Below are 26,581 nucleotides of genomic sequence, written 5' to 3'. Positions count from 1 at the left end.
ATAGGAACTGTGTAATTATAGATAAGCCTTTTAACTGATGTTAACAAAGTCACTCTTGAAATAGAAAAATTTAGAGACCTCCTACATTACTTTCACACAACAGATGTGCAGTTCATCTATTTAGGTTTAGAAGGATGAAAGAACCATACAACTATGCCTGAAATGACAAAATCCAACTCAAAACTGATTGTCAGATAGTAACATAAGGCCTAGTGGAAAATAAAGATTTTTGACAAGGTTAAAAAGCTGTCTTTAAGCTTAAATCAACTACTTATGCCACAAATGCATACTCTAAAAATAGTTTCATACCTCCCTGAAAATACTACTGTAATTTAAACAAGTTCCTGCTCAAACAATGGACACAGCATGAGACAAGCACTAGCTGCTACACATGATCAAGAAGTTTAGAAGAATGCTATACTGATTTATAATGGCATAAAATAAAGTTGGGGGGGGGTTGTTTTGGTTGTCGGGTTTCTTTTAAATGTTTGGAGTTTAAGCTCACTTACAGGCTTTTTATTCTGATGCAACACGTTAATGATTTTTTTTTTTAAGTTTTGAAACCAACAGTTGAGTATTTCTAACATAAGTACTTCAACTTACAAAGTAGCATCTGTATAGCACCTTACAAAGTAGAGTAAATAAAGCTTAAGATGACTGAAAAAGGTTCATCATTTTCTAAAAAATATTTCATTAACCTATTTTACTGGAGTACTTTGAAGAGGTTTAAATTAAGAGACCTAACTATTAGTGAAAGGAATAGTCTAAATGTTTGACTGGAAATGGAGATCCAGCTGAACACCTCAGCTGGTGCTTCTTAGAACTCTGCAAGAAGCTCTAATCCTTGACTATTCAGAGCAAAAACTCCTGCTCATGCGTAATTCTCTAACTCACAAAAAAAAAATCTTCCCGGCCAAAAAAAGCAGAGTCATTCATAAATTTTTCACGAAACAGAGAGGTGTAGCTGGATACAGGCTCCCAAGCTCTAGATACCACACCTAATATCTGCCATTCCTCCTCTCGTTCCAGCAGAAGTTGCTTTCAAATGGAGGCTAAGACATCTCACATGTTTTTATTAACTAGAGGACCAGGAAGATTAAAGTTCTATTTCCATGAAATATTATCATGACAGTAGGAAAGAGATCCAAAAATACATGACACTATCTTAAGTGAGTCTGAATGACTTTTATAGCTTAGGCAAAACTGCCTCTGCTTCCCACAAAAGGCTCTTTTATCTGCTAAGGAAACCACATCCCTGGAGGCATTTAAAAGGCTACAGTGGACCAAATACTAGAAAAATATATATTGTGGGAAGTAATCATGCATCAACAGAGAACAAGATAGAATGATTTAAGACATCTTTCCTCAGCAATGACTTCCACAGTTGTTTTTCACAGATTGATAGCCAAATGTAAATAGCTACTCACACAAAATTTGACTCAAACTGCTGTATATTATTTTTTATTTAATTTGAGAAAGTGGAAGGTTTAATCACACTACATAGCAGATGCATATTGCTTAACTTCAGAGAGGCAAATTTAACTCACAGTCCAAATCAAAATACTTGGAAATTTATTAGACATCTGTTGTCCAGAGAGGTGCAGAGCTCAGGAATACCTGGGCTCTTCCACAAGTGACAGCAGTGCCAGGACTGCCACTGGCTATCACTGAAGTTTGCTCAAGAAGTAAATGACACAGAAGGAGGCATCTCAAGAAACTGCTCCTACCTTCTACATACCTGTTCCTCTCCAAAGAGAATTTCTTCCTGATCTTAGCAATTCTCTGGCCTCTTAACTGATTTCCAATGAACAAAAATAGCTTGATCAACCTCTAGCAGATCAAAGCTGACTTGCACTTCATTGTTCAAATTCCTGCAGGCATAGCAGTAGTTTATCTTCACTCTACTGAAGTTTAGAAAACCTGTAAGTATCTTACTGTACTCCTTTCCATTCAGACATTTGTCCTCCAAGACAAGGTTACTCTTAAAGAAAAGCCACACTCTGGGAATATTGAAGTCTTTAGCCTCTTGCACAAAGGGAAACACTGCATAGGCAAAGAGCAGGAAACTTCTCCTTGAGGTCCATTGCTGGCAATTTATTTTCAGCTATAAATTATGTTTATGCCTAGAATTACATAAAATTGATTTAAACCACTGATTTACTTAGCTGGACAATTTTGATACTATCTTGATATTTGAAATACAAATCATGTTATCTTTTGCTTTCTTGGTTTATGATCACTTACAGAAATTACTACCACAGGAAGGGGAAAAAAAAAGCCCAACAAGTCCCAGAAGTGTTTTTCAAAGCAAAGGTAGGCCAAGATAAGTTCTGTTTTTCAAACGTTAAGTTAAAGGCTCCCTTGGTAATAGGTATTAAGTTTTCAAAGAAGAGCTGAAATTCTGTTCCTGGCTCAATTGCTTCATTCATAGCTGTTCTTTTTGCTCTTAATCTTATACAAAGGGAAACTACTGGTGTTACATATCTGTATATGCTACCATTTTATTGATCCCAATCAACCCCAGACCAATCCTCCTCTACATATTACTCATCCGTATTGCATTTTCCACAAACCATATTCCAAAAGCCAAGGGCATCAAGGGTGCCCTCCAGCACAAGATATCCACACGTAGTGCAAGGACATCTACCACCAATTTTATCTGAGCAGTGCTGCACCATCAATGCGCCACTGAATTGCAACATCATTCACAGGCAGAAAAAACCAGACCTACATTCTGACCAAGAGATGCTGTGTAGTACATCTTGCAAGTGCATCACAAGAGTTTAAGCGATTAAGTGCTGCAATCTAAAGACCTTCCCAAACCACACTGCACTCATGTGCAGGGCACAGAACGGCCTTTGCTGACTCCACTGCATCCACAAGCAGAAACTCCATCTACCCTAAATAACCTGTTTGTTCCCATTTAGACACGAGGCTACAAGAGACAAGCTTTACATAAGCATCTCAAGCTATTTAAAGCAACATGTTTACTATTTACAGAACACAATCTGAATGAACTTCATGAGCCAGTACTTAACCTACTTTAACCAGTGCAGCCCTGTGTCATGGTTTGACACTGGCCAAACGCCAGGCACCCACGAGAGCGCGCTCCGTCACCCTCCCCTGCCACAGCTGGGCAGAGGAGGGAAAAGGAAAAAAAAATTAACAAACGATTCATGAGTGAGATAAGGACGCAGGAGAAACACTTCAAGGGCAAAACAGGCTCAACTTCAAGTGGCGATGTGAATTCATTACTAAGAGAATCAGAGGAGGATAATGAGAAGTAAATAAGCCTTTAGAACCCTCCCACTCCCAGCCTCTCCTCCTTCTCACCGACAGTGCAGAGAGACAGGGCATGGGGTTCGGTCAGTCGCATCACCGAGACTGTCTTCTGCTGCTCCAGGAGAGGAGTCTTCCCCTGCGAGGCCGTGGGGTCCTCCACGGGAGACAGTTCTCCTGAACTTCCCTGGCGTGGGTCCATTTCAGGAGCAGCAGCCACACCGCACCTGCTGCGGCGTGAGGCCCCTCCACGGGCACACAGCCCTCCCAGAACTGCTGTGCTGGGGCTCTCTTTCCACAGGGTGCAGTCCTCCAAGGACAGGCTGCTCCAGCCTGGAAGCAGGGCCCTCTCTCTACTGCGTTCCACTGGAGCACAGCCTCCTCCAGGCATCCACCCGCTCCGGCCTGGGCACCTCCCCACGGGCTGCGGGTGGATCTCTGCATCCCCCGTGGGTCCCCGGGGCTGCGGGTGGATCTCTGCATCCCCCGTGGGTCCCCCAGGGGCTGCAGGGGGCACAGCTGCTGCACCATGGTCTGCACCACAGCCTGCAGAGGAATCTCTGCTCCAGCGCCTGGACACCTCCTGCCCTCCTTCACTGACCTTGGTGTCACCATGTTCTTCTCCCTCACATGTTCTCACCTCCTCTTCTCTGACTCGAATCCAAAATCTTGTGACTTTGTTTTGATTTTCTTGTTAAATATGTCATCACAGAGGCACTACCAACCTCATTAGCCCAATTTTGGCCAGCAGCATGTCCATCTTCAGAGCCATCAGACATTGGCTCTGCCAGACATGGTGGGAAGCTTCCAGCAGCTTCCTCACAGAAGCCATTTTTGTGGCCCCCCTGCTACCTAAAACCAGACCATGCCAAACCAATACACCCTGACTCCCAGGGCAGGTACCCTGTGAGCTTAGTGAGGGACTTGATATCACCTACTTATCCTGCACATGCTAAAACATCTACCTGGAAGAGAGCCTAACACAAGGGAGCAGCTCCTTCACTACACTACTCACATATATGACAATACTGTCTTTTTTTCATGTCCATTCTTGAGTTCTAGGTACAGCAGTACAGCTTGGGAACATTAATGCATTTTGCTGTAGCATAATCAAAGTGAACAAGTTTACTATAACTATGCCTAACAGAACAAACTTGAAATCTTCTGGACAAGAATTCAAAGAATGAATGAGAATGCTTCCATACTTATCTTGCTTAAACTTAATGAGGTCACAGTATGGCTAATTCATAAACCTGTCCACATACTGACCCATTATAGTAACTTCAAAGGGCAAAAAAAGAGCCATTGCTTGGTAGTTCTCAGACTGCAATGACAATTTTGTTACCCTGGTTATATACCTAAATAAAATAATTAGTATTACAGCTCACCCCTGTATCTACTCACACCGGCTTCTACAAACTGGCCTCCACAAAAAGAAACTCAAGTAAGTGGATGCAGAGATTGCACAAGAGAGGTCAGGAGTAACCAGGAAAGTCTCTGTAATAAAAGCAGCAGTCACCTGACCCAAGCTCAGTTTGCAACACCACTGATGTGCTCTGCCCTTTATTAAGCACTACTTCCTCCTCCCACCCTTCAGGGAAACACATCCACCCCCCACATTCACCTCTACTTTATGTATATCTTTAAACTGCTGTGGAAGTCACTACCAACTATAGTCCCTCTGCTTATTCTCACATGTAAGTGATACTAATCTTGCTGTTTTGGTCAAAGTCGACATCTTTGACTCTGTTCACACTCACCCAGTGAGAAGTCCTCCTTACTACATAAAGCCACTACATCACTGCAATCTGCAGCATAAAGGTAATAGTCAAAGCAATTTTAGCTCAATTTACTTTAAGGATCAAAGTTATCCAAGTGTTTTGCCTGTTGAAGAGTGTAAACTTCAAGAAAGACTAAATCAAGCATTCAGGTGTTGCAGGTGATGAAGAACTGTTTACAAAAATTTAACTGTTATATAACACTGGAAGTCCAAGATACAGGGTTAAAAAAGCAGATTATCAACAGCAAGCAGCTCTATCAGTAGTTGTCAGAATTTGATTCACACTCTGAAGCCCCCAAGATGCACACTGGCAGGAGCCAGGCCACACTGGAGGAAGTATCACATTGCACATTCATTGTTCCTGCATCCCTCAAAGCAGCTGTTCTGGTTGGGCAGGGTGCCAGCCACAGCTTTGGCCTGACCTGGTGTGGCACTTAGAGTCTCTCTCAGTACCAAGAAAATCCAGTACTATAAAATCCAGATGACTTTAAAGCATTTCTACAAAAAGAAGCATCCTGTGCTAGGAAATTACAACTTCAGTCCCTGAGTTACTTGACTGTTTAGAAGACCCTTAAAACTCTTCACTGTGTTGTCTTACCAATCCAATGTTAATTAATGCATGAGATGCTCTAGGATTCACTAGTTGAAAATATTATTTATGTGGATAAAGCCAGGTGTTTGGTATTAACTATTTAAAAAGACTAAGCACCACTTCATAGAAAACACAAATAGTTCGGGCATTTTAAGTATGATACCCAGATTATTATTTTTTGGAACCTCGTGCCACCACACTGGGGGAGGAGTAACACAAGAATGTTGAACACCAGAAAGACTTCAAACTACAGCGTGTTGTTTGATCTAAAACAGAATTAAATCTCACTGTCACAGTAAAACTTGCTTACACACCAAAAATCATGTGCAACCTCTTGGCTGCTCTTTCCTTGTCGCACCTCAGGATCAACTGACATAATTCATGAAGCAGAACATTGGAAAAAACTCAGCAGTTTCCACTTCAGTAAAGAAACATTTCTCTCCTCATACTGCAGTTAGCAGTCTAAACACCACCTTGACTCATTCTGCGGCAGCCTCTGAGACAGAGCGGATTTGCTGCGGGAAAGCACAAGAGCTCCAGAGAGGCTCTTTGCCACACGCAGGCACCTCCAAATACCAGGGTGACGGGATGTCTGCTGCCATGAAGGAAGGCTGACACTGCTCACCGGAGCCAGCTTCTGATTTGGGTGGTTGGGAACAAATGCTCAGTGGGCACAGACACTGCATTCTGCTGTGCTACAACTCCTACAGTTCTTCTTGCACACAAAACTGAATGGAGAAAATAATTTTGAGCCTTCAGGGGCTGAAAACAGCTATCATATTTTGTTATCTTTTCCTACAGTCTTTTCCACTTGTTTTTACAGCTGTCTTCATGTCCTAGAAGCTCTGATGTTTCACAAGTTTGTATTTTCAGCTTCTAGTCCAGAAAAAGATCCTTCCAGAATTTAGCACTATGCAAGAGCTAAGCAGTGGTGTACAGCAATCTACCTGAACACTTCAATCTCTTTCTACATACATGAATCACTCACTTTACTGGATATTAATGTAGCATTTTCCATGAGAACTGAAGATATGGCATATTCCTTCCCAAGAGGGCATGAAAACCTAAACCAGAGGGGGAATGCAGTGAAGTGTGAAGGTCTGTGGAAGAATAAAACAAAGTCAAAGTACATAGAAATAAACAGTTTATGGTATTAAGAGCTGCCCAATTTCTTTACCTCTCCTGAATAAAGGCAGAAATCAGAATATTAAAGATGCAACAGTGGAAGAAGCAAGCCATGAACAAGTGCATAAATTAAGAACACGCACAGATAGATTAATAATCTCAATTTTCTCTTCACTGAATTCTGAACTTAAAAAGCAGTGACAATGAAAACTTTGCTTTCAGAATTAGACTTTTGATTTTCTAGCACTAATATTTATCAAATTATCAGGGACTGAAGCAGCAACCAACAAGTACATTTTCAGAACTCAACTAACAAAAAAACCAGTTCAGTAATGAAAAAAGCCCAAAACAAAAACAAAACACATCAAACAAAAAGACACTTTTCATCCCCTTCTGCCTCTAAAGCTTCACCCAACCACAGCTATTCAAGATCTTCATTCAGATATAACAGCCCTTGCTTCAAGCTAAAGTAAATAAATCATTTATTTACTGATAAATATTGACTTGAGACAATTCCTTGCTGAGAAGCCTTGAGCAACTTTAGCAGGTGTTTGTGTCAACTTCTCAGGACACCAGAGCATTGGCAGAGATGCCTGCAGCCCCAAAACAACTTTCATCTTCAAGCAACTGTGGCTCCAATATACCAGTTTCAGATCTATCATAAATCATATTTGCCCCACGTTAAATTCTCCACAGGCACTATTATCTAACTGCTGACCTGGTTTTAAGCAACTACTTGATAAGTTGAGCTTTTTAAGAAGATTTGAGAACATCAAAATATTTGCAGTAAAGCTTAGAATAAAAATCCTTAAAAGCGCTTGTTTTCAACAGAGGCCTTTCATAAACTGACTTGGAAGTGAATTTGAAATCACAGAAGAAGTATTTTTGGAAACAATAAAGAGTCATCAAGATACATGAAAGGAAGGTCTTACTGAACTTTCCCTAATGGTAGCCCTGATCTTCACTGAGCTACACGCAGATATAGGACACCTTGTATGGCACTTTGAAACAACCCCAGGGCAGGGGGGCAGATTATCTTTGAAAGTCCCTTCCAACCCTATTTTATGACTTCTTGATTGTATGTTCCAGCTGATGATTCTAATAAGTAGAGACAAAATCAAACTTCTGCCTTCTGTAGTATTAGTTCCTGGTATTTTTCACAGCAGTAATTTTGCTTAGGACCACAATGTAAGTTTCACAGCATATACATCTGCCAGGATTTGGGGCTTAGAGAGAAGGTAAGATATGAAGACTAACAATATAATGGGTAAGCAAGCTGTCATTCTAAAAAAACCTAATATTTATTGGAAAATTAATTCAATTTTTTACTTCAAATGTTTCCAGTACTTGCCTAGTTTTTAAACAGATGTTTCCATTAAAGTTTAGCATGTCTGGAAATTGATGTATTTCCAAGCTATACTTTGTGCCTTTGATTAAATACCTTAATAGGAAGATTCTACTGAAATAGCTGGAAAAAAAACCATCAGGGCCTTAACACTGCAGAATGAACTTCATTGCATAAACTACTCAACTTATCATGAAATCATAATTTCAAAGTAGGTCTTACAGGAAAAAGTAGTCAAGACTGGCTGAATATTAGTCTCATGTATAATTCTACAGTAAATCTAAATAGCCAAAAACCTTCCTAGACATGGGCTGTAACAGGTTCCCTCCATACACACTGCTGTATGGATTATTTAAAAGGTGTAAAATCTGAGCAACTGAAGCTATTCTGTAGCCTGAAATATTGCATCTCACCTACAGAGCATGAAGAATGCAAGCATCAAGTCTAGCCAAAAAAGGGGTAGGTTTCAAATTTTACATAAAGAAACCTGCATTAGACCACACAGGCAGTTGAAAGGCAAATCCAATAATACTTCTGGTCTAGATTAGCAAACTAATCCCAGCAGTGATTAACACAGAAACAGGTAAAATCTGATTAGCTAACTAGTAAACTTGCATCTTGGCCAAAACTCAGAACACTGTCTAGTCATACCTAGAACAGAATTGGTTACCAACCCTGTCAATAAGTAAACCAGACTGCTCTACCCCCACAGCTTCAGCAAAAAAATTGTATTTTTCAAGAGGAAAATCCTTTAAGATATAAGAAGCTGTTTTATAGAAGTAACAAGGGAAGGACAGATGTTATAGAGACCTTTAGCCAAGCCCATATAAATTAGTTAGCATCAGACAGGTCCAGTATCTATCTTACTAGTATTTTTCCCATGTATTTTGATGTAAAGCCTACTAATACTGGGGTACCACAAACTGGAAGTTTTAGCCAACACCCCATCCTATTCAGCTTTTCTTTTGCTCAGTGCATCACGTACAGGGACACTGGTGCACAACTATGTCCTCTCCTTATATTTTAACTGCTACTTTTGCCAACTACCTCCTCCCCACTACTCGTAACAGATCTATCACACAAGCCTTCCAAGTCTGGTACTTACTGACCAGTAGGGTTATACTCACAAGCACAAAGTGTTCTCTGACCATAATGTGAGATTCAGTTTAACATTTTGAACTGCAGCACTCAACTCTGTGGACACAGAAGCTCCAAAAAATGAGCTGTGTATATGCATTTGTATTACATGCAGAGTATAGGCATGAACTGAAGTTTTCTAGTTCTTGCATCAGCACCTCTACTCTCATGAGGAGGGAAGTAGAATTCTGAATAAAATTCTGGAGTAGAACACCTCTCCATTGAGCTGGAGCACCTGCAGTTGCCATATTAGAATACTATCTCTTTCCAACTGCTTATTAGCAGCTTCTTTAGTTAATCCATTTATACAGGGGTTTACTTGCTCTTATTTAGGTTTATGGAATTACTCAAACTAAGGGGAGGCTTAATCAAACAGAGTTGCACTAAGACTACTCAAAAATCATTGCATTTGGGAACACAGTGGTACAAATTTTTTTGCTACCACATCTACTCCATTCCCCATGGCTTCCTTGCTTTTCAAAAAGCAAGCCATTTCTCTGTGGCCTCTGCTTTAAGCATCTTTTCAGAGCTCACAGCATTCTGTATCAAGTAGAATGGACTTCAAGAACTGGGTTTCACAGGCAGAATATAAGTTGCTTTAGGGTATAGCAATGGCAAGTACAAGCAACTTGCTCTCCTGCTGAAGGTGACAGATGCAGATTTGCAACAACTGTAACTACAAATTAGTGCCGCTGATCTAGAAACAGCCTTTCTGCAAGAGCTCCCTTCCCACACCGAGGAAAGTAAAATCTCACCCGTGTCATTTTAAAAAAGTCTAACGATGGCCTGTTCCATCGTACATCCTCCTCCCGTCTGCGCTTCAGCCGGCTTTTCTTTTCGTTCAGGACGCAGGGCTGCGAGCGGCACCTCAGCAGGCCCTGCCGCCGGCTGAGCTCGGGTGTGGAGGTGGGAGTGCTGTTGGCTGAAGGCATGAGATTTCCTGTCTCGGTGATGTGCTCCTGGGAGAGGGAGAGGCGGCGCCTTGGGTTAAAGTCACAAGGGCCTCCAGAATTCCAGCGGGTGCTGGAGCTTGTGCTGCCCTCACTGCTGTCCACAAACCCGCTGCTGGCAGAGGAAGGTCTGGGTACTGGAGAGGTGTTGAAGCTGGTGATGGTGAAGACGTTGTTTAGGGACAGGATGTTTTGTGGCAGGCTGATGCTTGTGCTTCTCTGCAAGGTGGCACTTCCGTGGCTGTTGCAGCGCTGCAAGGTAGCGCTGCCGCCGCTGTTACAGCGTCTCTTTGACACTGGAGTCCAAACCTTGGAGCTGCCCGGCTTCCAGGGCGACCGGCAGCGAGCCAGCTCGTCCGGCTCCGACAGGGACCTGCAGTGGCGCTTGGTGGGCGGTGCCAAGGGCTGACCCGAGTTCTCGTTCAGGTTTAACTCGCTTATCCATCCTGACACCATGGACGTGTTGGAAGATTCCTGCTGCCACGGCAGACTGCCATTGCTGGCAGCGCTGGTGCTGAACGGGCACAGTGGGAAAGGGTAAGCTGAATTCCTGGTTGTGTCAGGCTGGATTGGGTAACCCCCATTTAAAGCTTTCCAAGGACTGTCTTCTGAAAGCAAAAAAAGATATAGGTAAAAGATGAAAAGGGAAAGAACAATTTGTTTTAAACCTAGTTTAATGTATAGCCATCAAAATCATGTTTAGAAGGCTGAGCCATAAATACCCAGCTCTTAATCAAAATTTCACACTAAAAAAAAAAAGATAGAAAATTCAAAAAACACAAAGACCAAAGTATTTCAGGAACCAGTCCAGGCATTCCAATGTATAAGTATTTTGTTAATACCTTTTCCTTTATACTGAATAATTACAATATGTGCTTTTCAGTGAGCAACAGGGACAGTTTCTTAGTGTACACACATACCACAATTAACAGTGAACAACCTCAGGTACAACCAAAACAGATTAACAATGTGAGAAGCCAACAGGGAATTTTTTTTTCTTTAATGCAAAAGCAGGATAATCTCTTCAGACTGCTGTTCTTCATTTAGCTCTTATACTTTTCTATTAAGAACACCTTATTAAAGAAAACTTGCAAAGAGTGTTCACATTCTCCAGTCTGAAAAGCTTTACTTTAAATTAGAAACAGTATAAAGTTAAATCAGATTGAAGATTGTTGTCTTCCCCCCTCCCTTACACTCTGAATATAAGAAAAAACCCCAAATCTTAATTCAACGCATAAAATAAAGTATCCCTTAAGAACCTCCTGCAACTTTTACTGTGAATGCAGACATAGTGCACAATTTCTCATCTGAAGTGGCAATGCTGGGTTAAAAGCAGTCTGCCAGTGCAGCCTCTCACTCTTTTGTGAAGCGTTTCTTTGAGAACATTCTGCACATTTTACAGCTGTTCCTCCACATTATACAATGAAGTGTAAGAAGAACTACAGCAGACTTTGGATTTGCAAATTGAAAAGCAGCAAAACTCTTGGCCAGCTAACAGTGCTTCATGCTTGGTTAGAAAATTTGCTAATTTAAACCAATTAGCCAAATAAGTTTCACTTATCCTGGCTTTAAAGAAAGAACATTTAAAATACCCATTTTTTTCCCATACACCTATTTTAAGAACCTAGATAGAGCCTAAACACTAAATACTAGTATATTCTTATGGTTGACTTTCTAAACTAAGTTTTAGAGTAATTTACAGCTAAAAGATTGCTGAGTAGCTTTAAAAGTTGCAAACCCAAATAGTTGTACATGTTCCATGCCCAAAGTATGTCATGGATTATCCTGTTTATTTGGATCTTATTTAAAGAACACCCTATTGTCTCAAAATCATTTAACTGTGCAGACAGCTGGCCTATTCAAACATGTTTTATTAGAATTCCTCTGTCCTTCCTCCTCCATTCTTTCAGATGGGTACAACCACATACTGTGCTTTGCCTTAAGCATGCAAGCTCTGCAAGGCAGGGACCATCCATAATTCAATGCAAGTCAAAGAGCCAACACAATGGGATCCAGCTAATGTTTGAAACTCCTAGCATCTACTGTAGGACAATTTCCTAGCTTGGACTTGCTTGATTTTTTAAAAATCCTTAGGAAGTTTTCTTCCAGGCTGGGAGGCTTATTTAAAAGTTTAAAGTAAAAAAAAAGCCAAGAGTTGAACCTGTGTTTTAATTGTTTACATGACAGAAGCACCTAATCATTTAGACTGGAAAACAGCTCTAAGATCAGAGTCCAACCATTAACTCTGCCAAGTCCACCACTAAACCATGTCCCAAGTGCCACATCTACATGTCTTTTAAATACCTGCAGGGATGGTGACTCCACCACTGCCCTGGGCAGCCAGTTTCAATGCTTGACAGCCCTTCAATCGAAGAAATTTTTCCTAACATCCAATCTAGGCTTCTCCTGGTGCAATTTGAGGCCATTTCCTCTTGTCCTGTCACTTGTTACTTGGGAGAACCCCTTCCCTCATGCACTAGATAGGTCACCTTGGTAGAGAAGGAAACCAGGTTGGTCAAGCAGGACCTGCCCTTCATAAAGGCCAGACTGACAGGCCTGTAGTTCCCCAGATCCTCCTTGTGGCAGATGGGTGTCACATTTGCTGACCTCTGGTCAGCCAGGACTGCTGGTAAATGATGGAGAGTGGCTCAGTGAGCCTGTCCATGAACTCCCTCAGTCCTCTTGGGTGGATCCCATCAGCCCCATAGACCTGTGTGTGCCTAAGGGATGTGGCAGATCTCTGACCATTTCCCCTCGGATTATGGAGGCTTTATTCTGCTTCCTGTTCCTGATTTCCAGCTCAGGGGGCTGAGTAGCCAGAGAACAACTGGTCCTGCTATTAAAGACTGTGGCAAAGGCGGCATTAAGCACCTCAGTTTTTCCTCATCCTTTGTCCCTATATTCCTCCCTGCATCCAGTAAAGGATGGAGATTGTCCTAAGCCTTCCTTTTCTTGCTGATGCATTTACAGAAATATTTCTAATTGTGTTTTATGGCAGTAGCCAGATTAGGTTCTTGCTGGACTCTGGCCCTTCTAGTTTTCTCCCTGCATAATCTCAAAACATCCTTGTAGTCCTCCTGAGTTGCCTTCCCCTCCCTCCAAAAGTCAACTCTCCCGGCTTTTTTTTTTTTTTTTTTTTTTTTTTTTAGCTTTGAGCTCCAGCCAAAGCTCTCTGTTCAATCAGGCCAATCTTCTTCCCCACTGGCTCATCTTTCAGCACGTGAGATAGCCTGCTTCTGCACCTTTAACATTTCCTTCTTAAAGCACATCCAGCTTTCCTGGACTCCTTTGTCCCTCAAGACTGCCTCCCAAGGGATTCTGTCAACCAGCCTCCTACACAGGCTGAAGTCTGCCCTCCAGAAGCTCAAGGTGGCAGCTCTCCTGATCTCTGCCTCCTTATTTCTCCAAGGATCAAAAACCCCAGTCACTGTGACCAAGGCAGCCTCTGACCACATCACCCACCAGTCCTTCCCTCTTCAAACCCAGCAGGTCCAGCAAAGCATCTCCCCTGGTTGATCTCACTCATCAGCTGCATCAGGGAGTTTTCTTCCATGCAGTCCAGGAACCTCCTAGACTGCTACCTCTCTGCTGTACTGTACTTCAGCAGACATCTGGTAAGTTGAATTCCCCCACAAGGGGGGACAACAAGGACTAGTGATTGTGAGACTTCTCCCAGCTGCTTACAGAGTATTTCGTCTGCCTCTCCATGCTGGTTGGGTGGTCTGTAACAGACTCCCACCAGGATACCTGCTTAGTTGGTAATGCTATTTAAGATAAAGCATCATTTGCCTTTGAAACCTCTCACAAACCAAGATTAACGTTTTAGGAGGAATCCCACTGAGCAAATAAAAGTCCTCCTCCATGCAAAGAGAAAACATAACATGCAAAATTTCAAGTCCACGCCTTAATAAAGCAGTGGAAAGTTTACATATCAATAACTGGGACTTTTGCTTTTGCTAGGTAAAACTTATTCTAATAGGACCAAGGAGCAATAAAAGCAAACAACACTTCTATGAGGGCACTGGACTTCACCTTATGATTTGCATCATGCTATATGTTCTATGTGGCAAAGAATAGAATAAGGTGTACAAAGATTTCTACTAGCTGAGGAATCTGAAGATGTTTAACATGAAAAACAGCATTTCTGTGCTTCTGTACACCAAGGCAGATATTGAACAAAAAGAAAGTGTTACAAGGGCTTTTTACTATGCAAAGCAGATCACAAGTACAAAACTAACAACCAGCTATTCCCAGTATTGTTCAAAGACCAGCTTAAACCAGCAGGCTCTACAGCAGCATGCTCCATCCCCCTCACCTTATTTACAAAAGAAAGGCTGCTTGCTATACCAATTACCTCAGTAAAACACAGCTAAGGTTTCTGAAGAACTTACCATTGATTTCGAAAGGGAACAAGCTGCCACTTTTGTTCAGCTTCTCAGATGAGTACTGAAATCAATCAGAAAAAAAAAGTTTTAACTGTGGAAAGAGTCAGCATTCACTTCAAGGAAATTGCATGCAGTTTTTAGTTTTCCTGTATGTGCACTTAACAATGCCTTTTAAAAGATGGGGTTTATTCAAGATTTCTTGAAGAAATTCCTGAACAGCTGATCTTTATAAATAAAGCCTCTGGCATCTATTTATAATGTTTTCTGATATACTGCTAAGTATCAAACTGTTTCAAGAATTACAACATTAGCCCATGTGAATAAACTGGAAAATTAAGAGTGATAATTCATCTTTAATGAAAAAGCTTTGATCCAATTCTCATTTCAGTAGAGAGGAAATTACAATCTGGCAGTTGGGTTTCCATTTTCAACTTAAGGCTAGAAGGCAAAACACTTCGTCTTCAGCTAAGAGACAAGAATAGCTTTAACTAAATTAAATATACAAGCTCTTGAGGTTCACCACCATGAACACTGTTCCAATCAGGCTTTATTAGTATTTTACATTTTCTTATAATCAATGCAGTGACATTTTTTTTTATTTCTCAAAGTAGAAAAGCCATTGAAAAAATCTTTCCTATCCCCAAAACATCTGTTGCAGACTGACTGCTTTTTAAATCTCAACTTACTGGTGGTGGCTCCCTACTCAGAAACAACATAATAGACATGCTTAAAACAAGGTTTGTGTATAAAGGCCTTCAATTAAGCCTCATCAGTAGCATCGGCACAGTAAGACAAGTTTGCAACTAATTTTACCTAAAAAATTACTACAAAGGCATTCTTAATGGTCTAGATTTCTCAGACAAAGCATAGAGCTTGCAATCTGGCCTCCTATAAAGGAGCTATAAGTAAGTGGCTCATAGCTCCATCAGCCCAAGGGTCATTATTCACTCCCCCACCACCACCTCAGGATGGAGAGGAAGATTGCTTTAAAAAAGAGCAACACACTTTATGTGAACATTGTTCTTTGTGTATAGCCAAAGATGATAGCATTGTACATACGCTTCCTTTCCAGATACAAAGTCAATTTTTAAACAAACATCCTTGGGCTACAAAGCTTTTTCTTTTTTTTCTGTACAGCAGCACATAGTGCTAGTGACAACTTTATATCCTTGAGCCCCACAGAGAAAAACATTAAGCTGCGGTAATATTCCCTTGGTGTTATTGTTTTAGAGGTAGGAAATAATAGAACAGATGAAAGGATAGGACAGCAATGAGATTTTTAATCTTATTTTTTATCAGCATCTGCACATGAGACAATCCATTTCATTCTTACTTTCCATTTGCATCTGTAGATGCATTTATAACCTCCTTTTAAAGAAGCTACTTCAAGTAAACAGCAGAACCCTAAGTTTAAATCTCCATTGAATTTGCTATTAATTAGTCTGATTCAAACCACTTGAAGTCTGCAACTTGCCAGTTTTATAGTAGTATTCACATTTAAAAAGCCAGTATCCATCATTTACTCTAATCAGTTACCAGCTTCATGTGAAACACAGGAGCACATTAAGGTAACAGTAGCTACATTCCAGCTGTCCCTGAAGGGGAAATGGACGAACTAGAGACTAAAAGATAAGGTCTTCAACAAATTCTTCCTTTCCAGCTTTCCCCAAATGAAAGGCAACACCAACCTATTCAACTATCAGAGAGTAGCTAAGGAAATGTGTTATTGGAACAAAATTCTGTGTCAAAAAGTCTTATAGCTGATTTATCCTGAACCAGATGAAAAGGGCAGAAAGATGACTTAGTATGAGCATAATAGGGATGTTTAAAAGACTGTTTATTCACAGAGACCAAGATATTCAATGCTTATAAGGAACAGAACCTCAAGCACAATCCTATGTGGCAGTTGATACTTAGTTTTTAGAGTTTTACAGCCAAATGCATCTTTATCAAGGTTCTCTTCATGGATGTCCAACTTGTTTGATTACCTGCACTTTTACCACCTTAAAAAGCCTTGTCCATCAGGTAGACACTAAACTACTTTGACAGCTGCAGAGCACTGAAAGCATTTTTCAGGGTGAACATGGAAAAAGTGAGATCACATACACACAGACCATTTGTCCTCCAGAGAACTGCAATGTTCTCTAACTCAGACAGCAACCTTGTCTTTACAGCTATTTCTGACCAGGTTCTGGAGAAGTCAGTGCTCAGTTCCATGACAAAGCAGACATATTTTCTCTGCAACTTGGGATCATTTATACAGAATCCTGCTAAGTGACAAAAAAATTCTTTGCTAATTCTTCGGAGATTCAGACCAAAAACCTTAAGAACATCACATGCAACATCACATGCTGAAAGGGAGAGTAAGCTGCACTATTTCCAGCAAAAGCTCAAGGCACTGCAATAAGGGTTGAGTGACTAAGAGGACAGTAAGTAACAAATCTCCTTTACAATATATGCTTGGCTTTCTGTAACTGAAACTAAAATACTTGGAAACAGTGTCTGCTGGTGTATTTTAATGATGTCTGGAAGTCCAAATTTGAATAGACTCTGTCAGGCTGTAAATTCTTTACAGGAGGGAGGATTTTTTTTTATCTATACAGCACATGGCACAAGTCCCACTAGGTATTACTGTAACAGGGCACTGAACCAGTTTATCAGCTCTCCTGGGCTGGCCACACTCTACCCTCCCCCATTCATTCCCTTTGTGTTATGATCTACCCAAAAGCTTCCTCAATGAAGACTTTTCAAGCATAGTCATAAAAGAGACATTGCAATTGCTAAGAACCTTGACAGGGAAGTCTGCTACCCTCTGTGTGAAGGAAGTCTTCCTTAGAATAAGGCCAAGTTATTCAACAAAGTCACTTTCCTGAAGAGGAAGCATCCATCTTGCAACTACTGCTTTTTGAATAGATGTTAAAACATCCACCAAGATCTCATGCCTCTGGAGAATTTATTAAGGAAATAATGACATATTTTAAGATGGACACACAAAACAATGAAACTACAAGTTTCACCTGAGGTTAGAATTATTTGCTTCATGCCAAGAAGTGGATCTACTTTGAAATGCTTATTCACAAATAGAACCTCTTTTGTGCAGTTGGAGAGACTATGCTCAAAAGGAAAGAAAACATGCGGCACAATATTTAGAACAATGCTGCAAGTTTCAGTCAGTTTTCTGAGTAATAGCTGTTCTTTCATTAAAACAGTCACTTGAAAAGACACCTAGTCTGAACTAAGTAAGTGGAAGAGCTGTGTGAGGCTGACAACAAATTATAATTTCATCACTAATTTTAAGTGTTCTTTGCTAGCAGAAGCCAACTGTAACAAAAATAATTCTGGCTATTCTTCTACACTCCAGTGTATTGCATTAAGAACTTCACAGCCTGTGCTATCCCTCCTCATTATTCTCAGAATGACAATTTCATCTTCATACTTTTAAAATTAATGGCTTTAATTTCAAGGCATTTTTTCCAGTTTCCAAGTATATTTGAGTTCCTCCAATTTATCAGCATCCTTTCCAAACCACAGGGAAGCCATTGTTTATCATGCAAATACTAATTTAACCACCACCATACAGATGTGACTCAGTTTGAATAGGCCATACCAGACCTCCATTTTTCTACCAAATATCCTCCAAATATAACTGGATATGAAATAGTGAGGAGGAACATTTTGACCTTTTCTCAGGATGTAAAGAAATTATTAAGTCAAGTCTTCTGACCAGTGGCTTTTCCTCTGAGGAAGTCAATCGAGTTCTACATCTTTCAACACAAATAAGCCTCAAAAATTAAGACTAATGAAACCCCCCATGCCTGTAAGGGGTTTTATAGTAAAACATTCCTTTCACAAATCCTTGTCTGGCAGTGCTTATGTTTTCTTCTTAATACCACACCTTGAAGTCTTACAGCTCACATGCTGTTACTTCACAAACCAACATGAGATTCTATACAGGAATATGAAAAAGGTACAAGTTTAGTCAGAATATACAAAAAAACCCAAGACTTTGAGCTCTATGAGAGTTCTGAGAGTTCAAGGGAATAGAGACCGACTATTTGATTTAATGCTGCTGTCAATCCATGAAAGACAATGTGCTCACAGAACTTCTGTCTTGTAAGTTGAGCAACCAGGGACACCACCTCATGAGCTACAGTACCCAAACTGAGGAAAAGAGCTTGGGACAACCTTCCTGCTTCTAGAGCAGGTCACTCAGTCATTTTCCTGAAGGCAGGTGCAGGACAAGGCTGTACAACATAACTGAGCATGCACTGGCTGAATTACACCAGCCTGGAAAATTAGCATGTCATTTAACAGAGCACTAAAAAGCTGCAGCCAGTGTTTTACAACATAAAAGAGAGGTACTTGGTCACCACACAGCTTACACAACTGAAAAAGTGTACTATGCCCTATACATGTTGTCTTTATGCCCGGTTCGGCTGCACAGTAAATAGCTTTGAAAGAGCTATTCTTTTTTCTTTTATAACCCTGATTCATGAGCTGTATTACAGAATAGCTTTTCCCCAGCCATTTTATCTACTTGTGCCAAGACACTCGAGCAGATGCACTGCACAAGGTATCACAAAACTGATAAGGTTTAACTACATTAACCCAGGCAAGAAAAGTTGCGTCTTGATCCTCAATCAGCTCACAATGAGGTTCACCACATGGTGTCACAGAACTTTGTGCCAGCACAAGTAACAAAAGGTGCAGGCAAGATCACTTCAGAATCGCTCTAAACTGCTGCTATTAGAAGAAACCACAGCATTAACCTGAACTTCTTGCCAAAAAGCCTAAATGTGCTAGCACTGATACCACACCACCATCAGCAGCCTTTTTCCCTTAGTGAAATTACACAACTGCCTTCACCAGTGAAAAAACACTTTTTATCATCTCATGTTCACATTTTAGTCAGGAAGCCATCATTTGCTTCCATGAATCCTTTTTAGTAGGGAGCATCCTACTTGCACACTTTTATTCACACTTGCTTCTCTATTTCCACACCTCACTACACACTTTCCACACTTTTTCAGGGTGCCATTGTGTACAAACAGAACCTGTTCCTAGCCTCAGAACCTATTTTCTGTAAGAACTAAAGCACTTACAAAACCAATTACTTGACAGATAAAAGGAGGAGAGGAACAGGAGAAGGGCAAGGACAAAACAACTGATGAGACATCATGTGCCATTTTCCGCTCCACTTGTTCTTTTTCATGCTTTATTGTAAGTCCAGATAAGGAGAGGAATAAAAAACAACCAACCTACAACACATTACAGCATGCCAACACACTCCTGTACAGACTGCACACTGTAAAAGCAGTAGTATGTCCTTCTCTGCTACTCGAGGTCTGCAGTCCAAAACCTACAGTGACTACTGGTAAAAAGACAGTTCCGTTTCCAAGTTTATGCAAACTTTAGGACCTCAAAAACTAGAAGTTACAAGGTGCCACCACATTTAGTTACAAATACTGCTACTGGTTATAGGTCATCATTGCCTTACACTTCGCCCCAGAGTTTAGTTAAATGATGACTTTGCCAGTTCACAGATACAGCAGATTCTCCTACAAACTGCATGTCCCAAGTGCTTCATCAAACCAGACAAAATAAATGCAAGCTAAGTAAGCGCTTCTCCTGAGAGTTAACGCCATTTCAAGACCTTAAATCTGTCTTTCAAGAATAGCACATATTTAAAGGGAAGGCAAAATAGAAGTAGAAACAATTATTAGAAGAACTCTAAATGGACCTGCTACAGTTTTGAAAATAAAACTGCTTGATTAATGTCTACTGTTAAGATATCCTTACTGGACAAGGAACTGGATACATGAGAATTGCAAGTGCTTGTGCACAAACTCCACCACATTCAAGATATGCTTCACCTGCTTTGGGCTCATGAAGTAAATAAGGAAGCAGTTCAGCTGTTCAATAGAGTTTTAAAATAACTGACATACTTCAGGTCCAATATTTGAATTATTTTTTTAATAAGTAACAGAATAGAGTTGAACAACACCCTGACATTTAGTCAAATTAAGTTCTTTTGTGTCCCACTGGAACCTTAAAGTTTGACCTACACAAGGGCCACTGTAATTAAAGTCAGTAAAACAAAATTAGTGCATTCCATACAAAACATGGTCTCGAGGCTCTCAGGTAGGCACCTGAAATTGACAAGATACTGTTCTGCATTACTCACTCTAGAGTGGATATTTCATTCACAAATGAGATGTGAAGAGAATAGATTCCTTCATGCCTGAATTGCATGCTTAACCACACTATGTACCCAGAGATTAAACCAGCAAGAATACCACCATAAACTACAAAGTTTTTCAGAGCACCAGGCATCTGAGACACTGAAGAAGCAAGGATCCACTCTACTGGCATCAACAACAGTCTGGAGGTAACCTGACTTTTTGTTTAACTGTATTTACCTGACAACTTGTTCTCTTTCTGCCTAATGCTGATAGTTACCTATGTGGCAGTCAGGGATTTTTGTAAGTAAATACTCTTGTCAGATATAAAGATATCAAGCACCTGGTTATAGGAAGTGAAGAAAACTTCAACCCATACAAGTATTTGTGGGTTTTGCTAGCAAAAACAGGAATTCTGAGAAGCTTTGATAATTCTTTTCAGTTATTAGAGCACTATTTCATGAAAAGAACTGGTTTTTTGCTATTTAAAATGAAGTAGCAAGGTTAAAATGATCATTAAAGCAAGAAAGCATGACTTCAAAAAGGGGCTAAACACTGAAGTTCCACTTTTTTCCTCCCCTTACAACCCCCACCCAACCTTGCAAACCAGTCCTAACCTAAATAGCTACATTCTGGCTGAAATACATTCTTGAATTTGTTATGCGGTTCTGAGTTACTTGGCATTTCCCATTTATTTCATGTTATTTTGGTAGATCCTTACCAGATTAATACTGTATGTTTTACAGGTCAGATCATCCAAGCTCTGGTTCTGCAGCTTTTCTGTTATTAGTGTTACCATGGTAGTTGTTCCTTTTCCACTGCTCACACGGAAGTGTCAGAGGCTCTTCAGTCTCTTCTTTCAATACTCATGAGCCATTTCTGTTTTGGTTTAGAATCTTGAGATTTATGCTTCCATCTTATTGCCAAAGTTTATTTTCAAATGTTGTCAGTGTATCATGTCTGGCTTCCTGTAAAATTGGATTAGAAAAAAGGAAAAAAGTCAGAAAAATTCTTGCATATATCATAATTAGTACTGTAGTAACACAACTCTTATTTGGACTATTCCTTCATGCAAACTGATGGCCTGGCATTTCAGATTAACATCTCTATTCATGAAAGAATACTCCTATTTGAGGTTCCACTGATTAAAATTTCAGAAAGGAGATAAGACTCAATGGCAAAGATCAGAGTATCATTTGGCTTTTTCCTGCTATTGAACTGATTCTACCCAGGAGTTTGATCCAAGGCAGATGGAAAGCTTTCCCAAATTTTAACTAATGAAGCCCAAGCCAGGTGTATTAGAACAGCATACGACACAGGCAGATACCCACCATACTGTTCTGCATATTTGACACAATTTAGCATTTTTTACCATGGTTTTTCATCACTAACCCCTTCTTAAGAAGAAAAGTAGAGCAGTGGGTAACAAACACTATACCCACTTCCCAAACCTTCAGCTACTTTTAATACCCTGCCCTGGGGTTTTTTTCAGGTTTGGTTTTTTTTTTTCTTAGGTTACAAAATTGTCAGCAAACACCAGATCTCCTAACCAAGACAGATTCCCATACACATAGAAGTATCACAGACAACAGCTTTGATATCTTTATTCTATGAGCAGTCACCTAAATCAAAAGCACTAGGTTCATCAGCTACATAAAAAATCCTCTACATTCCTCCCCCCCCCAGTGACCTGCATTAACCATTCTCAATTATTTAAGCTGGTCAAGCATATTCAGGGACCACTTATGGAAAATAAAGTGGGAAGAAATCCTCACAGAGGTATTTCCAAATTTAAACATGAGGCTTTGGGAAGGAACATTGATGCTGCTAGGACCACAAGTTTACTTACATTTTCTAGTTTTAACATCTACAGTTTAAAAAAAAAGGCAGGAAATTATTTTCAAATAATGTTTCCATAAAATATTGCCTCTTCCACACTACTAATTAGCTATTTAAATAACCAGTAGTAGCAAGGAAAAAAAGCAACTTGAGGCTATGAGTCAAGTTAAACCCACTTAAAACTAAGATATTAATAATCACAATAGTGATGTCAGACTATCTTTTAAACCTGTTGCCTTTAAGTACTCCTCTAATATGATTTTCATATGCTAACCATGCACTACTTTACCTTCGCAGCAGTCTGCTGCACAGCAGCCTCCTTCAGCCTGAGAGCTGTCCCACAAATACAACTTCTACCCAACTTTTGGCCCTGTTCTTATATCTACTTTTTCTTTTGCTGTAAGGTAACATGCTTAGAAATGCTCTTCCACCACAAATAATGCTACCCAGATAGCTGGAAATTCAACTGGTCTGTTTTTACCACATATGTTCTGTCTTTCAGGAAATCACACAACTTGAAATATTTACATCTTTTTCTGAAATTACACCAGGTCAAACATCAAAAAACCTCCAAGTTCACACACTCACTGGTAAAAGCTGCACATACACTGTTCAATGTGAGCAGTCAGAGCAGAGCGTGGTTCATGAAATACTGAAGCTAACTTTGAGGGCAAGCATGTGAACACAGCAGTATCTAGAACAGCACAATCAAACACTGCTGTGTCCCTTTTAAACCTGGCGGAGTTCAAGTAAATCTAGAAATTCAGAATACAAGTCACACGAAAGGCTGACTGGAAGTCTGAACTTGCTCCTTTACAGATTGAAAACATACTGAAGAGCTTCATAACTGGTGCAAAGACTTTCAGATCTATGTTAAGGATTAATATTTCCACAAGTAAGAGGCTACTACTAAGAATCAGCTGAAAAGTTCAGCAGACACTTCATTACTTCTATTTGAAGGGCTGTAGAAGAATTTGTGGGTTTTTTTCTCAAGGAAAAAAAAAATCAAAATCCAATAAAACTAACCAAAGATGGGAGAAAAACTGATCTGTAATCAGTTAATTATAGTTTTATTTTTCTTAGTACTTCAAATCTTCAAATGTTTCACTGCAATTTTAAGTCAGCTTAATACAAGCTAAAATAAGGAGAGACTAGACAGAATGATATTAGACTTTAGTTAATGAACCAGCTGAATCAAAGGATAAAGGGAAAGCACATGAAATCACAGAAGCATGGCACTTTCAGAATCATGCTGAACTGTAGTTATCCACACTCATAAATCCTACCAGCTACTGAAAGTAATACTTGGGCACTGCAACCACTCAGGCCCTTTGTGACAGCATGGAACCCAATCAGTTCTGAAACACAGGCAGTGTGGAAAATCCCCCACAAAAAGTTTCATTTTAGCAACTCACACTTACCAATCATAATTTTTCAAATGGAGACATGCTCCACTGACAAAGATTTTATTTTTAAGTAGGGGGAGGGATGAAAAGGTGCTGTTGGCCAGAAAAGCCTTCACCCATCTGCTCCCACTTTCTACTGCTCCCCCTCCTGAGTAAATTCCATGTCTCAATATGAAGCACAACCCTAATAGCAGGGGTTGTAGTTCAGATCAGAAGCATGCTTTGGAAGTGAATTCCCTTCTCATCTTCCTTAAATGTTCTTGATCTGTACATTGGCATTAACTGTTTTACACTAGAAATCTGTTCTTATTGGGCAGTCCTTGTTAAAGACAACACAATGAATGTTTAAGTGGTCAAAACATCGCCAACACTTCTACCACTGAAATGTCACCATCACACACCTACCAATGAAAGGCATTCTAGGTTGCAGTTTGATGTACCTCAGCTGCCATCACAGCTGCCAACACATTGTCTTCTCTGGCTATTTGTGGCCCACAGCAGAGTGCCAGCACAAGTGTTTCTGCTCATCACAGAACTAGATCAGGGAATTTTTATAGCTGGATAAAACCAAAACACTTCCTTTTGTTTCTGGGAAATGTTGTTTTCCAGCTGGATCAGCTCCCCAGCCTGGTTTGCCGTGAACTGGACACAAATGCTTGTGTGGGCGCATTGCGGGATGCTGACACTGCCTGTCCAAGTACCTGTCCAGCTACAGCGTCAGAAAAAGAAAGAAATACACCACACAAGAAAGCCAGTTGACATCAGCATTTCCTACAGTGAGCCAGGCAGATTTTTCTTTCATCAGAAATTAGGCATCTCCTCCTCAAGCACAGTTTGAGCACGTTTCACTCCCATCTTCCTTTTCCAATTTGTACTTCTTTGACTGGTCAAACTTACCAGCTCAAAGGGATCTGAAATCACTCCTGCAGGCTCAGAACCTTAACTCAGTGACCAGCCTCCTGGTTCACGCTGGTTGAGCTATTTATACTCCCCAAAGAATTGCTTCCCTCATCTTTGCTAATTAATATTGGCTGACAGGACACAAGAGATTCTTCAGAGTGACTCTAGCTTCACTCAACTGTTGTCATCTTAAAACTTCGTTATTATGCATTTATAGGCTTTTTGTCCCTCTACCTCCTAGAGGAAAGCTTCTCACTTGATTTTCCTAGTTTTGAGAGTTTAGTTCATTTCAAGACTCTCTGCTATGGTATGTATTTAATGGATCCACAGACAGAGTAAGCTGTTTACATACTTTTTCCACCATGGTATTCTTCTAGAGCTGGTTAAAGGCATCCAACTTCATTTTTCAGTCTCTCCTCATCATACTCTTTATGCTTATCAGGCTGAATCCCTCTCAAACTGCTCAGCACTTCATACTAATTGGATTTTCAGTAATATGAACCATTTGACCATCCTTGTTAGGGCAACAAGGATGCTGCTGAATTTGCATGTTTTCAGGTGCCTCATGGCAGAGATCTTGGCACAATCCAGTCCTGCCCTGGAATATGTTGGATACAGCCCACAGGTAACACACCTCTGTTGTCACCAAGTCTCCACAGGCAGCCGTGGAGCCAAGAACTGCCAGTTCAAACAGGAACATCCTCTAAGCCTTGAGCTAATAATTGCCCTTGGAGCTCCAAGTTGGATGGAGTCCTACAAGATTATGGCCATCTTTCCCTTAGCACACCATTCTTTTTGGAGCCTGATTAGGTAGGATAGCAAGCAAGCTGAGACCTCCAAGATAAACACACACAACAAAAGATGTTACCCAGTCTCTGTCCTGGGAGAGACTTAATCTTCCTACAATTTCCTTGAGCTGGGGAGCAGAGGTGAGAGGTGGGGAGGAAGAGAAGCTATTTTTGTTGTTGAAAGGTAGACTAATCAAAAGGAATAAATGGAATATAAAAATCAAACTCCAAATGCAAGCCAAAGCTAACATTCCTCACAGCTGGAGAATGAGCTGTGATGGAATCAGTATTACCATTGTCTATGTTCTAAAGTTCTTTTCTATTCATTCTGAAGGCTGAGAAAAGTAAAGATTCATTATTGTATCTCTATAGTACTACTAAAGGAGAGAGGGTTTATTTCTTTAAAAGTTTAGCTACAAGTAGTAATGACTTGTAAAATCTCTGCCAAAATTAACAGTGAAGATAGAACAGAAGTGCTCATGTCATGAATTCTGTATCTTCGGTGACATCACTGGTGTCTTTTTTTGGGAAGACTACTAAAAATACAGATTATCCAACCTCCCAGTCAATTAAAGGATGTCAGAGGCTCATTCAATTTGACAAGCTACTTTCAAAGAGATGAAGAGTCCTGATGAAGAACACAAAGCCAATACAAAAAAATAATCTCTCCTTGGCTCTAAGAAAGTAAGGCAGCCAGACTCATTTCCAACCCACTCCTCCTCCTCTACATCCTGCAGGACAAAATGTTCCAGCAACAGCTCATCTCAATGGGAAAATTTGTATTTGTTTGAAACACTTCTAACAATTTCTTCTCTGTTTCTGGAAGTTCTATCTTGCATAAAGAAGAAGAGATCACAAGATTTTTAGATGATTTCC

General features: G+C 40.3%; 1 protein-coding gene across 1 annotated transcript in view; it reads right to left on the bottom strand.

The window, feature by feature from the left end:
* The window catches only part of FAM53A (family with sequence similarity 53 member A), a 71,856-nt gene that overhangs the window by 29,414 nt on the left and 15,861 nt on the right, over positions 1–26,581 (bottom strand). The window contains exons 2-4 of the mRNA XM_039551099.1: positions 21,494–21,740; positions 14,600–14,654; positions 10,014–10,816 (exon numbers count right to left, since the gene is read on the bottom strand). Coding sequence (XP_039407033.1) covers positions 10,014–10,816; positions 14,600–14,654; positions 21,494–21,571 — 936 coding nt within the window. The 5' untranslated portion in view covers positions 21,572–21,740. The remainder of the gene's footprint in view (positions 1–10,013; positions 10,817–14,599; positions 14,655–21,493; positions 21,741–26,581) is intronic.

Source organism: Corvus cornix, chromosome 4 (genome assembly GCF_000738735.6).
Source record: "Corvus cornix cornix isolate S_Up_H32 chromosome 4, ASM73873v5, whole genome shotgun sequence".
In the NCBI taxonomy this organism is placed as follows: domain Eukaryota; kingdom Metazoa; phylum Chordata; class Aves; order Passeriformes; family Corvidae; genus Corvus; species Corvus cornix.
The sequence above is the reverse complement of the archived record's forward strand: the minus strand, read 5'-3'. Positions and strand labels throughout refer to the sequence as shown.